The following is a 16,163-nucleotide window of genomic DNA, read 5'->3' on the forward strand; positions in this document are numbered from 1 at the left end:
TCGTACGCCCAGAAAGCTGTTTCTCAGAAAGTGTTACGAATGCTGAATTGAGCTCTCTTTCATGTCTTTTTGTTCTTGAAAGGACATATTCACACAACATTACATAAAAAAATGCTGGTCTATGAAATGAGTGAATATAAACATTTGAGAAACAAAACGCATGTCAAAATGCTGTCTTTGTTTTAATGTCAACCAAACAACAAAAGAAAAAAGAAACAAAGAAAAAAACCTCTCACTGCTCTTGACTGAATAACTTTTGTAACTTTAAAAAGTATTAATCTAGATTTAATTTATACAGTGAAGAATATGTAGTGCTATTTGTATATTTGTTCTATTGTGTTTGTGCTATTGCTCATAATTCGATTTGTTCTTATTTTATTACTGACAGTTTACTTGTCTTTAACAATATTTAAAAAAAATTAGACGAGTTCGGCTAGTAGTTTTTGGTGTAACAACCTTATTTATTAAGGTTATGTGTCAAAAACAATGGAAACAATATCTAGGCCTATTTTATTTACTTTATTTATTAATTTATTACTTTTTTGAGGTGGGGCCACAACCCAGCCCCGACCAGGCCAGTAGAAAAATCCTTAGTGTTGAGCCCATATATGTATGTATGCATGTATGAGCATGGCCTGTTGTTCCAGAGAATTTACTCTGAGTAAATTCTCAGGAGTCTTTGGTCATCTTTCTCCAGTCATTTGTCACATTCTTTCAATTTTGTCTTTATCTCTGTGTCTCTCACCCCCACACACACACACACACACACACACACAAGATATCACTATGAAGTTCCAGGGGCTATACTCACCTATCTTAGCTTTGCAATCGATCACTCATTTCCTCTCTCTTTTTTTTCTCACTCCCCCCTCTCATTTTGAATTGCCTTGTGGCGATCTCTACTCATACTTAGCCATCATGTTGCTTGTCAATCTGCTTGAGCTCTTGCTGTGTACGTGTGTCTCTGCGGATGCTGTTTCACTACTCCCACACCAGTCATGTGTGTGTGCGTGTTTCATCCCATTATATCGTAATGCACTTGTCATCCTTCTGTTGCTTTTCATTCTTCAGGGGTGGGGATGGGGGTGGGTATTATAAATATTAGTAGTATTAGGTAATAATATTTTAAAAAGTAATAATATTTTATTACCTTTTAAAATAACTGTTTATCAAGAGAGAATATATTTTCAAATGTAATTTATTTCTGATGATGATAAAGCTGAATTTTAAGCATCATTACTCCAGTCTTTAGTGTCACATAATCCTTGACAAATCATTGTAATATGCTGATTTGCTGAAGCAACTTTTCTTATGATTCTTAATGTGGAGAACAGTAACTTTGATGAAAGTAAAGCTTTTAATGTCACTTTTGATTAATTGAATGCATCCTAAAAATATTAATTTCTTCTTTTTTTAAATCTTACTGATCCCAAACGTCTAAATGATTATTTTATTTTATTTACTGCAAAATATTTTATTCCTAAAAAGGAATTATTAAACATTTGGTACCAAATGCATCAACACATGTTAAATTGAATCTTATTGGAAATGTGATGGATTTTCTTGACACGTGCAATAAAGCTAAGTGAGCACTTTCTCTCTGATTACAGTGCACTTCAGGAAGGGGTGGCACCTATGAAACAGTGCTGCAAGGGATTCTGCATCGACATTCTTAAGCGATTGGCCAGAATTGTCGGCTTCACCTATGACCTCTACTTGGTGACCAATGGGAAACATGGGAAAAAGATTGATGGTGTTTGGAACGGGATGGTGGGAGAGGTGAGAGAGGCTTTTTGCATCTTTCTTTGCATCCTACTTTAAACTGGCCAAGCTTGTTGTATTCCCATCAGCGCCTCTCCTTATTCTGATGAGCAAGTGCCCTGGATGCACTGTCAGCGATATCTCTTAGAAGACTTTACTTGCATATGTAAATACAGGCATTAGGTAGAGAGAGGACTGCAGATTAAAGGCAAGGCTGCTATTCCCTTTAGTATTAGTACTCATGATGATCAAACACTGGGATTGTGGGATAGATGAGGCCATGGTGCAGTGTATTTGCCGTATGGAAGCAATGGGAGTCTATGACATGTTTCAATGTTCTTTGTATGAGGATGTATGTGAGTGTGTGGTGAGAGAGGGAGAGAGTATCCAGGGTTTTCAACTCTAAGGCAAATCTTAAAATATGATGATCCCTTGAGAGGGATTCACTTCCTAAAATGTATAAGCAGCTATTATTTTCATACATTTGCATAAACATCCGTTTATAGGGTCTGAGAAAAGATAGCATATAATAGCATGATATTATATAAACAATATGTTGTTTGGCTTTTATATTGTTTTTGCGGTAAAGCTAAAATATCTGGAAAATATTTAAAGGGTTAGTTCACCCAAAAATGTAAATTCTGTCATTAATTACTTACCCTCATGTCGTTCGACACCCGTAAGACCTTTGTTCATCTTCGGAACACAAATTAAGATATTTTTGTTGAAATGTGATGGCTCTGAAAGGCCTCCATTGGCAGCAACGAATTTAACACTCACAAGACCCATAAAAGGTACTAAAGACGTAGTTACAAAGTCTCACTACAGTGGTTCTACAAAAATGTTATGAAGCGACGAGAATAGTTTTTGTGCGCAAAAAAAATAAAGTTTCTGTCTTCCGCCTAGGCCTTTGACGTGAACTTGCGAAGCACCAACGACGCATGCGTGAGAATATGCCAGTAGCTTGTGGCTGTGGCTGTGTTGTAGCCACTTCCATCTCTTGTAGTTCACTTTCTGTATATTCAGGTTCGAATAATTACGGTTGGGCAAAAAAATGCAAGTCCTCTTCTTCGTCGAAATCTGCGGATATATTTACGAATGATGTTTGATGTACAGAACGATCAATGTAGAATTCAACAGCTTAGATACGGCGCGTCTTCCTCTGTTTGTAAACAAAAGCCGCGTTTCCACCGCAGGAACTTTCCCCAGGAACTAGGAACTTTGGGGTGGTACTCGGTGTGTTTCTACCGCAGGAACCAGGGTCTAAATGAAGTTCCTGGTAAATATTTCCCCCTCCGAATGGCCCTGCTCCTGAGGTAGTCCTTTTTCAAAGTTCAGGAACTTTCGGGGGTGGGACTTGGGGCGCTGAACATGCTGATTGGTTGAGCTCACGCAGCATTTTATTTCAACCAGCATTTTTAAAAGTCTCTGCGAGGTTCGTTCTGCGTTCAGTAAATATCAGTCTTGCTCTTTCTGTACGTTGGCGCGCGTTCGTCTCAGCCATCTCACGGTCAATGTCCGTAATAGCGGATAATAACATACGTTGTCTTATTTTAAATCTAGCTTTACAAGCTTTCAGAATATGCTTTAGTATCCGTGCTCGTCTCTTTTCCGCCGTTTTGTTAATGACCTCTTTAGTAAACCAATAGATAACCAGCAAAAGCAGCGCTGCTTGAATCTCCTCAATTCTTTATTGTTGCCGACGGTGTCTCGCAAAAATTATTACTGTCCGTCGGCGACTGGGAGGACTAATTTGCCTAATCTTCACGGCACTTTAGACCGCAGTGGAAATGCATACAGTAGCAGGTCTGTGGGGGAAAAAAGTTCCTGTAAAAAAAGTTCCTGGTACAAATTGTTCTGGGTAATTTCGGTGGAAAAGGGGCTAAAGCTTCTCGCTTCCGGGTCATGTGTCGTAATGCCGGCTCTACGTCGTATTCTCGCGCATGCGTCGTGGTGCTTCGTGAGTTCGCTAGTTCAGGTCTAGGTGGAAGATAGAAACGTGTTTAATAAAGTCGTTATTTTGATTTTTTTTTTTTTGCACACAAAAACTATTCTCGCCGCTTCATAAAATTATTGTATGACCACTGTAGTGAGATGGACTTTGTAACGATGTCTTTAGTACCTTTTATGGGTCTTGTGAGTGTACATTTCGTTGCTGCCAATGGAGGCCTTTCTGAGCCATCGAATTTCAACAAAAATATCTTCATTTGTGTTCCGAAGATGAATGGAGGTCTTACGGGTGTCAAACGACATGAGGGTAAGTAATTAATGACAGAATTTTCCTTTTTGGGTGAACTAACCCTTTAAAAGCAACAATTATATTTGTTTTATTGTAATTAAAATTAAAGTAATTAAATAAAAGTGTGTGTCTGTTTTCTTCTAGTACAATTATATTTTCAATTCCAATTCAATAAGCATGAATATTGTTCCAGAGCAGCTTTAGAGGGCATATTGGCATAAAACCATGAGTGAGCAAGCTAAAGGTGACAGTGGACAGGGAAAAAATCCTTAGAAAGTTACAACAAAGCACAACAAGAAATATTTATTTTTCCACAAATCGTATTTCCTTTTTATTTATAACTGTTAAACTATGGCTGTCAGTACAATAAAATAATTGATTCATCTCAGGAAAAAAAAAAGAATAAAAAATGTGTTGTGATTTGAATTAAGTATGTTTAACCAATAACTGTTTTCTGCTGTAATATGTTTGGAATATTTAAATGTAATTTGTTCCTATGACAGCAAAGCTGAATTTTCATTAGCCATTTCTTATTATTATAAATTATAAAAACAATTTGTTGTGAAAACCGTGATTTAATTTTTTTCTGTATTCTTTGATAAATAGTAAGTTACAAAAGTTACAAAAGAACATGCTATTACTGTCACTTTTGATCAATTGAATGCATTAATAAAAGGGAAATTAATAAAACTTATTTTTCTAATCTAACTTTTAAATGAAATCATTTTATAATGTGGTAATGTTAATGTTCTTAATAAAAGCTATTATGATAAAGGGTTGCTGAAGATATTATATTGTTTATAGTCTGAGTGCTTGGTCTCTAGGAGTGCTGCTCTTTGTAAAGGATTTCAACTTGCAATTCCAGTACAATGTGTGATGTAACAGAGCAGTCACTTGTTGCCCTGTTTGATGACTGAATTCCCACCCGTATCTGCCGGCCTCCAGGACTGCTGAAACACTCTGAACCCTTTTAACACAGCGCCGAGGGATTTGAATAATAGGTCACATGCACATACACAGAGGTATCCAAGACAGAGCCCTGAAGCCAGCCAAAAATGACTTGCCATTGATACATGTGAGTGCGAATGACAGACAGGAGGTTGTTGTTTTGAGAGCGAGACCCCGCTGTGGCGCTCACACCCTGGAGTGACGCCTGTTCGAGACAGTTGCTAGGGAATGGAAACAGCTCTTTTCTCTGTCTCATTCCTTCTTCATTTCCATCCTTCTGCTCTTAATATTTCTCACGGTATCTTATGTCCCCCCCCCCCCCCCACACCCCCGGCCCCGCTCTTTGGTTTTCAGCATATCTCTTTTTCTGTGACCACATCTTTTTTTTTCTTTTTTAAGTCTTTTCCTTTCCCTCTCTCTCTCTCTCTCCCTCTCTCGCTCACTGCATATTTTGATGCTCAGCCAATCAGCTGTCAGCACGGCCCCTGTAGGCACAGTGCTAAGGGTTATTTTCTCAGGCTGCGAGAGTGTGTGTGCGTGAGCGGCTTTGATCTTCTATCTACGACAGGTCCACATTTCCCCTGTGCGTTTTGCCGGCCTGCAGCAGGACCGGGACTGCGGCGTGCTCGCGAGGAAACAACTTCATCGATGTTCTTTCCGCATTCTCTGCAGACCAACAAATGTGCAGGCTCACTTTCCACAAGGATGCAAAAGCTTCCGATACACACTGGAAATTATACCTAAACAATCCCGTCTCCCACATACACATTTATAGGCGCAGGCAGGTGCGCGTCTTTTCAGCGCTCAAGCTGTCAGAGGAGCTTTGGGAAAGCTTGTAACCTGCATGATTTTAGGCAGTGACTCAACTCTGCATTTGTCGCCATAAATCCCATTCCTCTGCATCATGAGCTTTTCACACCATTCAGGAATATAAAACAGAATGCAAAGTGAGAAAAGTGCTGCACTGGAAAGTAAAGATGTTAATGTTGTCCCCCCTTTTTGGTATTCCCGTACATGCTTTCTCTCTGTATGGGGTATACTGTCTCGAGATGGATAACCTGCCTCCTGTAGCGTCTGTGTGCAGGCTTCTTACTACACTATCTGCCCGACCAATTTATGTATACTGGAATGCAGCCAGTATGTGGATTGAATATTAATTAGAGATGGAGGTTCTCTGAATTTGCAGATAGACCACCTGTTACACACCACATATGGCCCCTGTGTTCAGGCAAAATGCTGATTCCTTGCCGCGGACTCGCCTCTGTTGTACATCACCAGTTCTTGATAGTTCTTTGAATGTCTAGTTTTAGTGCACAGTGGGTGCTTTGATCAGTAAAGTGTAGAGGAAATTTTGGGCCGTGGTGCTCATGCGGGCATCACAAGTTTGATTAATCTTCGTGTCAATTCCCCAGCTCGTTCCACTCTTCTCTCGCTAACATTTTATACCCTCTTTCTACCAGGGGCATTGCTGGCGCTTCTCCCCATGGAGCCAAAAAAGTGCACCCTTATTTTCTTGGGGGGCCTGGGGGTAGGGTTCAAAGAACCAAAGCATTCAATTCCGTTGACTTTTGGAGCAGCAGTTTTACATTCTCTGTGTGGCATTAATGTAACTATGGGTTACAGATTATTTCAGTAGTTCAGTTTCTTATTTGCATAATTCTAACCTAAACACATTTGTAAAGTTAACCGTTACCGTATCTTTCACAAAGAAAATAGAAACTAGATAAAGTTGACTTTTTAAACATTAACAGAACAGAAAATATACTGTCAAACCAAAAATTATACACCAGATATATTTTTTTACTAGAGGGTGCAGGACACTATAGTTAATTTATGTAAGTGAGGATAGCAAAATAAAGTAAACTGTTACATATTATACCCAAAAATTCTTCATACAGTGGACTACCAGTAAAATTTATAAACAATTTGGGACCAAAATTATTCAGACATTTTGACCTGACCATGTTTTGCTTAAGTGTTTTTTCTTAAATTGCTAATGCGACATTTTACACCACAGACTGAACAGAATTAAGCATTGCTTGGTCATTGGTTGACCTAAAATGGTCTAATTGTGTACTTAAATTTAAAAGCTGACAGCTGATTGGTTGATTGTAATCCATCGCATACCTTTCTATCAAAGTTATCTGACATTATCAACATGAATTAGTTCTGACACAGTTTAACTCTGAGTTATTGTCATATTTTATTACCATTTTCTAAACTGTAGTGAATAAACTGTGATAATGTGAGAAAATGTTGAAGTGTCAGAATAAATGTTGGTTTGACTTTATATCCCTCTACATTTAATCACAGCTTGTTTAGGGCTACAACTATTTTTTAGAATTATTTTATCTGTTGATTTATATTTATTCAGTCAGAGTTTAAAAAATCCCCTATTTTAATGAAATATATATTTTAATTATATAAAGGGCTATATATAATGTGCCAAAAAGGTTTACCCAAATAGGTAACACTTTATAATAACTTAATGGTATTATTCATAAGTTAAGCATTAGTGAATAGTTAATAGTTAGTTATTATTATTATTGTTAACTATTTTTTTGAGCTCATCTAAAGTGAGGACTATTTATGCCTCATAAAACTTTTACAAAGGAGTTTTAAAGGCTCAGTTATCGTCTAAACAAAAAAGGAAACAAGCACAACATATGATACAGAAAGATGCAAAAAAATTAACTGTATAATTGTACTCTTGATATAAAATGAAAAATAAACCTCTGCAATATCACATACAAATAAAAAGGACCTAAACAAGCAACAACATTAATAAAAAAGTAAAAAAAATAAGAAAACAAGTGAATATAAATAAATAATAAGCTTTTTATTTTACTAACAAGATTTTAATAATGCATTATTAAATGTTGAAATTAACATTAACAAAGATAAATAAATGCTTTAAAAGTGCAGTTCATCATTAGTTCATGTTAACTAATGTAGTTAACTAATGAACCTTATTGTAAAGTATTACTGATTATTTCATCATGATCTAATAATTTATAAATTACTTAAAAACATTTTTTTTTTTTTTTTAATTGTTAGCATACCACTTATTAATAATTTATGAATGTACAGTTATGTTTTGTAAATGATTACTTAATCATTAACTAATTACTTATAAGTAACATAACTGAACAGGGGCTGAATTCGAAATCGCATATTAACATACTACTCATACTTATTCAAATAAATATATGGCAGGAATAGCAAGAGTAGTATGCTAGTACGCTAATCTGAATTCAGCCAGGGTAGATTTCGGCACACTGACAAATTTAAGGTAGATCTTTGTTCAAAAAAGGTTGGGCACTCCTGGTGTATACTTTTACAAAAGATTTATATTTTAAATAAATGCTGTTCTTTTTAAACTTTTTTATTCATCAAAGAATCCTGAAAAAGTATCACAGGATAAAAATAATAATAATAATGTTTATATATAAAATGTAAATGTATGTATTAAATTGGTTTATTAATGTATTCCTGTATTGCCAAATCTGAATTTCAGCAGTAAGTACTCCAGTCTTCAGTGTCACATGATCTTTAAGAAATCATTCAAATATGATCATTTAGTGCGGATTTTCTTATCAATGTTGAAAACAGTTTTGCTGTTTGATATTGTTGTGGAATCAGTGATTTTTTTTTATACTTTAATTACTTCAAAGTAAAAAAAAAGAACAAGATTTATTTGTATGTATTGTACTCATTGTAACAATGTAAAAGTCTTTACTGTGCCTTTTTGTCACTAGAGTCCTTGCTGAATAAAATTATTAATTCCTTTAAAAATAGAAAATCTTACTGCCCTCAAACTTTTGAACAGTAGTGTTAATGTTAGAATATAAAAAACGGTTTACAGTTTGAAAGTTTAAATAACTAACGTATATTATAAACATTAAGAACAAGTGTTATAACCACCTACTAGAATCTTCATTAAACAACATTCTCTTCTCTGAACATAACATGTTAATGAAATTTATTTTTCAGATAAAAATAAGGACTTGTGTTAGTTCTTGTAGAAAAATATTTTCTACATCTAAAATGTATATTAAATTTAATGATAATTTTACATTCATTTATATCTAAATTCGATGTCTACCAACTAATATTCACTTACATTCTTTTTTTAAATAATATTTACTGATAAGAACAAAGCCACTTTAGCACATTTAATGACACAAGCACTTTGACCACATGAAACTATATGCTCAATCTTTTTTGAAGTGTTTAATATAAAGTGCTCCATGCTTTGGACTACTTCGGCCATATACTTTTAATACAGTAGCTTTCTTTGTGGCCTTTATTGATCCATAATGCTTTTTTTAAATCAGAGCTGTGGCACAGAGGGTGGCACTCCAGACATCCAGTTTGCAGTACTGTTGTGCTCGTGGGGACCTGGGTTCAAGTCCCAATCCCAGTCGTGTTCCCCCTCTCTCTCTCTTCCTGTACTTTCCTGTTGCTTCTTCACTGTTCAGTTAAATATAGGGATTTAGAATATAGGGTTGCAATATAGGAAATATAGGGTCAGTATATGGTAATTTCCCTTGTCAAACAAGGATTAATCAGTAAAACTTTACTGGCCCACAGCGGCATTTTACAGGGAATCATGCTCCTGTAAAAAGAGTCCCTATAAATCCTGTAAATAAAACGTTCCTACTACAAATAAAAGGGCAAAAAATATTATCCTCTACTTCCTCCTGTTCTCTAGGTTGTGTACAAGCGGGCAGACATGGCGATCGGCTCCCTCACTATCAATGAAGAGAGGTCAGAGGTTGTGGACTTCTCTGTGCCCTTTGTGGAGACGGGAATCAGCGTCATGGTCTCTCGCAGTAACGGAACGGTCTCCCCCTCTGCTTTTCTTGGTGAGTTTGAGTCTCATGTGAGCCATAATGTTTCATCATATTTGACTTTAATCAGTCTCTGCTGCATGTGATTATGATGTATGGCTTTTCAGGTACTGGTGCGTATCTTTTCAGAGCTCATCAATCAGACTTACAGTTCCCTTTCAAAACAAACTATCTATCACACTTCAGTGAGAAGCACTAAATCAACATTTTTCCAAACAGACTTAATGCCATTTTTATTTTATTTATTTATTTTATTTTATTTATTTTATTTTATTTTATTTTATTTTATTTTATTTTATTTTATTTTATTTTATTTATTTTATTTTATTTTATTTTATTTTATTTATTTATTTTATTTATATTAATTTTATTTATTTTTATTATTTATTTATTTTTGTTTTTAGTTTTTTACAAATACACTTTATTGCCAAAAGTATTAGGACACCCCTCCAAATCATTGAATTCACTTCCAAACATTTCTGAAAGAATAGGTCGCTCTCCGGAGCTCAGTGCATTCAAGCGTGGTAAAGCACGCCACCACTGGACTCTTGAGCAATGGAGAAGTGTTCTTTGGAGTGATGAATCACACTTCTCTGTCTGGCAATCCGATGGACGAGTCTGGGTTTGGCAGTTGCCATGAGACAGGTACTTGCCTGACTGGGTTGTGCCAAGTGTAAAGTTTGGTGGAGGGGGGATTATGACGTGGAGTTGTTTTTCAGAGGTTGGGCTTGGCCCCTTAATTCCAGTGAAAGGAACTCTTAATGCTTCAGCATACAATACATTTTGGATTAGGGCTGGGTGATATGGCTGAAAACTGTATCACGATATAACTGTTTCATATCGGTCGATATCGATAATTATTTATATTTTTTATGACCTATTTAAAATAAGGACCAGGAGAAAAATATATTACATTTAAACATTTTTATTTTAAACTTAACCATCTTCTAATTATAATACCCTCAGTTATAAAGGCAGAAATGTCAACACAACCATAGAAAACACTCAAATAATTAAAATGTAAACAGAAGTCTAAAATCAGAAGGAACACTTAACAATTATCTCTTAACATTAAGGTGCAGTGCCTCCGTTATTTCTTTGTACCGTTATTTCTTTAGATGCTTTGTCATAAGGCACTGATGCAGAGTACCTCTCCATGGTGGTCTGCTGCTTGTGCGGTGTTGCAGCTGCAGATGTTGTTGGACGTTGCTGACGGCTGTGCTCCAAAGGACAAGCGTGAGACCCCATTTCGCTTGGCGGTGTGCATGACTGCACGTCAAATTTTTAACTTTACGCGTGGCTCTGCAACCGAAGATGCACGAGTTTGAGGCAAATCTTCCTTGACATCTCATCACACCAGCACCCAGTTTGCGTATCTAAATCAGTTGCTTATATTTACAAAATGAGACAACAATAGCAGAAATAAGCCCTTTTAATGAAAATAAAGATCCATGTTTAATAAAAAGGGTCACGAAACGAATTGCAAATGTTTCGAGAAAATGTTTGAGAGATCGTTAATTTAGTTGTATACATGTTCTTCCATCCATATATTCTGTTCTAATGTCACAAGTAATACTGGGTTTACACGATTCTTTCGTTGTGTGGTTTTGGGAAAGTTTAAAGTAAACATTGTCACGTGTGTACTTCTTCTCACCGCACATCTTACATCTTACCAGTCTTGGTGGCGATGGCGGTCTTGCATAATTTGCAGACGACATTGGTCTGACTATGGTCAGACTTCTAAAAATCCCAAAAACTGCCATACTGGCGAGCTGACTGGCGACGATTGAAAAAAAAAATTGAACGTTTTATCAAACGCATTTTTTATTGATATCGATTACGTGTCTATCGCGATACACATCCTTATCGTTTTATCGCCCAGCCCTATTTTGGACAATTTCATGCTCCCAACTTTGTGGGAACAGTTTGGGGATGGCCCCTTCCTGTTCCAACATGACTATGCACCAGTGCACAAAGCATGGTCCATAAAGACATGGATGAGCGAGTTTGGTGTGGAGGAACTTGACTGGTCTGCACAGAGTCCTGACCTCAACCCGATAGAACACCTTTGGGATGAATTAGAGCAAAGACTGTGAGCCAGACCTTCTCGTCCAACACCAGTGCCTGACCTCACAAATACACTTCTAGAAGAATGGTCAAAAATTCCCATAAACACACTCCTAAATCTTGTGGAAAGACTTCCCAGAAGAGTTGAAGCTGTTATAGCTGCAAAGGGTGGGCCAATTCCATATTAAACCCTACAGATTAAGAATGGGATGTCTTCCCATTCTTACGTTCATGTGCATGTAAAGGCAGGCGTCCCAAAACTTTTGGCAATATAGTGTATATCATGGTTTTAAAAGCCTAGTTAAGTTAGTTAGTTAATTGAATTCAAATTTAGCCATTTCCAAAAGTCTCCTCCAGTTCTAATGTTTGCTACAACCCTGGTATTGATTTCTGCTCCGTGTTGAGTAGAAAAACTACTACTAATGGTTTTGATTTCTCTGTCCTCTTCTCTTTGTCTGTGCCCTCTCTCAGAGCCGTACAGTCCTGCTGTGTGGGTGATGATGTTTGTTATGTGCCTGACCGTGGTGGCAGTGACGGTTTTCATCTTTGAGTTCTTCAGTCCAGTGGGGTACAACCGCAGCCTTCAGAGCGGCAAGAGTGAGTCCGGTTTGCTCTTAGTCCTGCACGTAACCTTTTAATAAGGTCAAACTTAAGTAGCCTCAAGCATTATTTTAACGGAGATAAATGTGCACAGTTGCTTGTCACTGAGTTTATCCAGGAGTCCGAATGGATGAGTTCACCTCTGTTCTTTTATTGGCCTGGGTGTGGGTTTAATATTTGTGGTGCAGTCAGTTTCTCAGACACTCATGTATAATAAAGGACTGCAGACATGTGCTCTGTATTCCTCTCCCTCCTCTGTTCTCTTCTTCATCCTCTGGCACCGACACCCCTCTCTCACCTCATCACCTGCATAGTTTAGGAAGCCTTTTTTTTTTTTTATCAATTTAGCAGTTTTGGTACTTTTTAGTTTGTTTGGAGCTTATGAATATTTAAAGTGCCTTTAAAGGAACTGTATGTAGGATTGTGGCCAAAACTGGTACTGCAATCACTTTCAAATTACTGTAGAGCGGTGTATTCCCTCTCCCCCTCCTTAGACATTTTTTATCCAAAAAGTTTGTAGCTGCAACTGTGGTAACTAGAGCAGAGCTGGCAACCCGGATGCCGAAACACTACTGACTTCGTGATTGGTAGATAGGTGGAGGGTGGCGCTTCAGGCCAAAACACAACATGTCAACATCAACATCAGTTGAGGGCTGCAACTTCACTTTTAAAAAGACAATATCCTGGCCGGACAACAGTTGTCAGTGATATAAGTATTTGAAATTAACATGATTTCTTAATGTCTAGTGACATATCAGGGCCATTTTATGATTAAATGAAATACAATTCTTACATACAGTTCCTTTAAAATTCAAGGCCATGTTAAAAGTCTTTTCTTTCTCTGTTTCACTTGCTCTTCTCTGTCAGAGGCCGGTGGTTCTACGTTCACAATAGGGAAGTCAATCTGGCTTCTTTGGGCTCTGGTCTTTAATAACTCAGTTCCAGTGGAGAACCCCAAAGGAACTACTAGCAAGATCATGGTTCTTGTCTGGGCTTTCTTTGCTGTCATCTTCCTGGCTAGCTACACTGCCAACCTGGCTGCCTTCATGATCCAAGAGGAATACATTGACACTGTGTCTGGCCTCAGCGATAAAAAGGTAGGGGAATAGGGGTTTCAGAGATACCGTAGATGCAGCTTGTGTTCATTGGTGCGTGTAGATGGGCATATAAAGTTTTCATAATTTGTGATATTGGGCCCTATTTTAACGATCTGAAACGCAAGTGTCAACGCGCGAAGCGCAAGTAACTTTGTGGGCGGGTCTCGGCGCTGTTGCTATTTTCCTTGCGGGATAAATGGCTCTTGCGCCCGGCGCAAATCTAAAATGGGTTGGTCTGAAGTAGCTTCATTATTCATAGGTGTGGTTTGGGCGTAACGTGAATAAACCAATCCGAGCGTCATCCAACATTCCCTTTAAAAGCAGGTGCGCAAGTTCCATTATGGATTGCTATTATTATGGCGTATTTACCAGGCGCACGCCAGGAGCGGTTCACAGCCGAGGAGACTGGTGTGCTTGTAAGAGCATTGAAAGACAGAGAAGTGAAGTTGTAATGTTGTACATTATGGTAAAGGTGATTTCACAGTCTTTTTTTTCAGTCTTTCAGTTTTTTCAGTTTTTCAGTCGATTTTTTTTCCTGGTTCTTGACGGACAAACCAATTTGTCAGATGTCCTTATATACATATATGTCTTGCCACTATATTGGGCAAACAGGTCTTATCCTTAATTATTACAATTAGCCTGAATCATTTGTAAGCTATTTATACCTATTTTTTCACATCTTCGTGGCACACCACAATGATTTCCGTCAACTCATGTGTTAATATTTTTTTAGTGTAACAATTTATGATTTGCAAAAATAACTTGCATCTGTGTAGGTTACATGAGCAAAGTGTATGCGCGTTGTGCACGCTATACATTATGGTCAAGCATGCGCCCTTAAAATAGCATAATGAACAACGCGCAACGCGCCACTGACTTTAGACTAGGTTTTTTCTGGTCAGTGGCGCAATTGTTTAATGGAACAGCAAAATAGCACCAGGGATTGTTTGCGCCGGAACACGCCTCCTTTTTTGCGCTGAACCGCCCAGGTAGCGCAAGTTCATTCACTAGTTTAGCGACGTGCTTCTGTGGAGGGAAAAGCGTGCTTTGCGCGGGTGCAAAATAGGAATGACACATGCGTCGGTGTACAAAGTCAATTGCGCTGGGTGCAAGATAGGGCCCATAGTGTTGACATGGATTTTGGGATCAAAATCCCTAAGACTACAGAGAATAGAGTGGGACTAGAATTTGAGATTGACAGTATAGCTTAAATTGGCTGCTAAGTGGATGAACAGCATGAAGAAACATTTTCTCACTCTTTGTCTTTTACTGAATTTTAAGTCTATTACTGAAATGACACACATTTTGGAAGAAAGACGGTTTCCAAAAAAAAATATTAAGCAGCACTACTGTTTTGAACATGGCTAACTGAACAATCAGTCTCTATTGAAGGAGATTTATTTCCAAAACATAAAAATCAACCTCAAACTACACACAAACACACACACTTACAAGTATTTGAAAACCCTACATTCTCATCTTTACCGTTTGGCCATTCAGCTCCTATATTACATGAAAAGCAGCCTAATTCTATAAAAGGCCTTATCATAGCTAACAATAAGGACAATTCATACTCAATCTTCTGCTAGCAACCAGAGCATATCGCATTGATGTGCCTCTACTTGTGCTTGCGTTTTAATACGGTGGTAGTGCTCGTTTATCGTGGGTCTGTGAGATGTTCAGTAATTTGCCACTCTAGCGTGGAAATGTTCCTTTGCCCTCGCTCTCAGTGTTGACCTTGGAGAATCTACAGGGATTCTTGAAGAAACACACAGACATTAAAAACACTGTTTTGCTGTCGTGGCAAATGAATGTACTTATGTACACCAAATGAAATGTATTTGAGTCCCATTGTGTTTGTGTCATTTTCAGAAAAGAAGCTACATCAAATCTGGATACTTAAAGTCATTTAACTTGCGGTGGCTTTTGTTGGTTCTTTTTCTAAGTGACTCATGTTCATTTTGTAATCCCCTTTTAAATGAAAATAGTTTCCCCCATCTGCTTCACTATTGTGAAGCGGAATGAACACAATGTGCATGTCAGCACTGCTGCATTGGATATTGTTCTGTGCTTATGATGTATTGTAGTTGGTTTTGACAGCTGCAGTAGCTGTAGTCTGTTTCTAACATGCGTTCGCTTTCACGTCATTCATGTTTATTCTTACAACATTTTTTTCATTGTGCTCTATGTTAGTCCACTAATTACTTTGAAAAAAACAGATGCAAAATCAATTTCAATCACCGTTTCATACTGTGTTCCCCTCTCTCAGTTTCAGCACCCCACAGAGCAGTACCCTCCTCTGAAATTTGGAACAGTCCCTAACGGAAGCACAGAGAAAAACATCCGCAGTAACTATCCAGACATGCACCAGTACATGATCAAATACAACCAGAAAAGTGTGGAGGACGCCATCTCCCACCTCAAGACTGGGTCTGTGCTGGGTTTCTTACTCTCACTGACTTACGTTATTCTGTTTCTCATACAGTTTTTAATTTTGTTTTGTATTACAGTTCATAGATAGTTCTTTATTCTTTAAAAAAAAACCTCCACAAACTACATTTAGCTGCATTTGAAATTACCATCACTAATCACCCTAGC

General features: G+C 37.5%; 1 protein-coding gene across 1 annotated transcript in view; it reads left to right on the forward strand.

Annotated features, from left to right (window-relative positions):
• The window catches only part of grin2db (glutamate receptor, ionotropic, N-methyl D-aspartate 2D, b), a gene marked incomplete at both ends in the record, with an annotated part of 46,252 nt that overhangs the window by 17,466 nt on the left and 12,623 nt on the right, over positions 1 to 16,163 (forward strand). Inside the window, 5 exons of the mRNA XM_079837241.1 lie at positions 1,611 to 1,779; positions 9,663 to 9,816; positions 12,340 to 12,465; positions 13,336 to 13,565; positions 15,835 to 15,999. Coding sequence (XP_079693367.1) covers positions 1,611 to 1,779; positions 9,663 to 9,816; positions 12,340 to 12,465; positions 13,336 to 13,565; positions 15,835 to 15,999 — 844 coding nt within the window. The remainder of the gene's footprint in view (positions 1 to 1,610; positions 1,780 to 9,662; positions 9,817 to 12,339; positions 12,466 to 13,335; positions 13,566 to 15,834; positions 16,000 to 16,163) is intronic.

Source organism: Gobio gobio, assembly GCF_949357685.1.
Source record: "Gobio gobio genome assembly, chromosome: 15".
In the NCBI taxonomy this organism is placed as follows: domain Eukaryota; kingdom Metazoa; phylum Chordata; class Actinopteri; order Cypriniformes; family Gobionidae; genus Gobio; species Gobio gobio.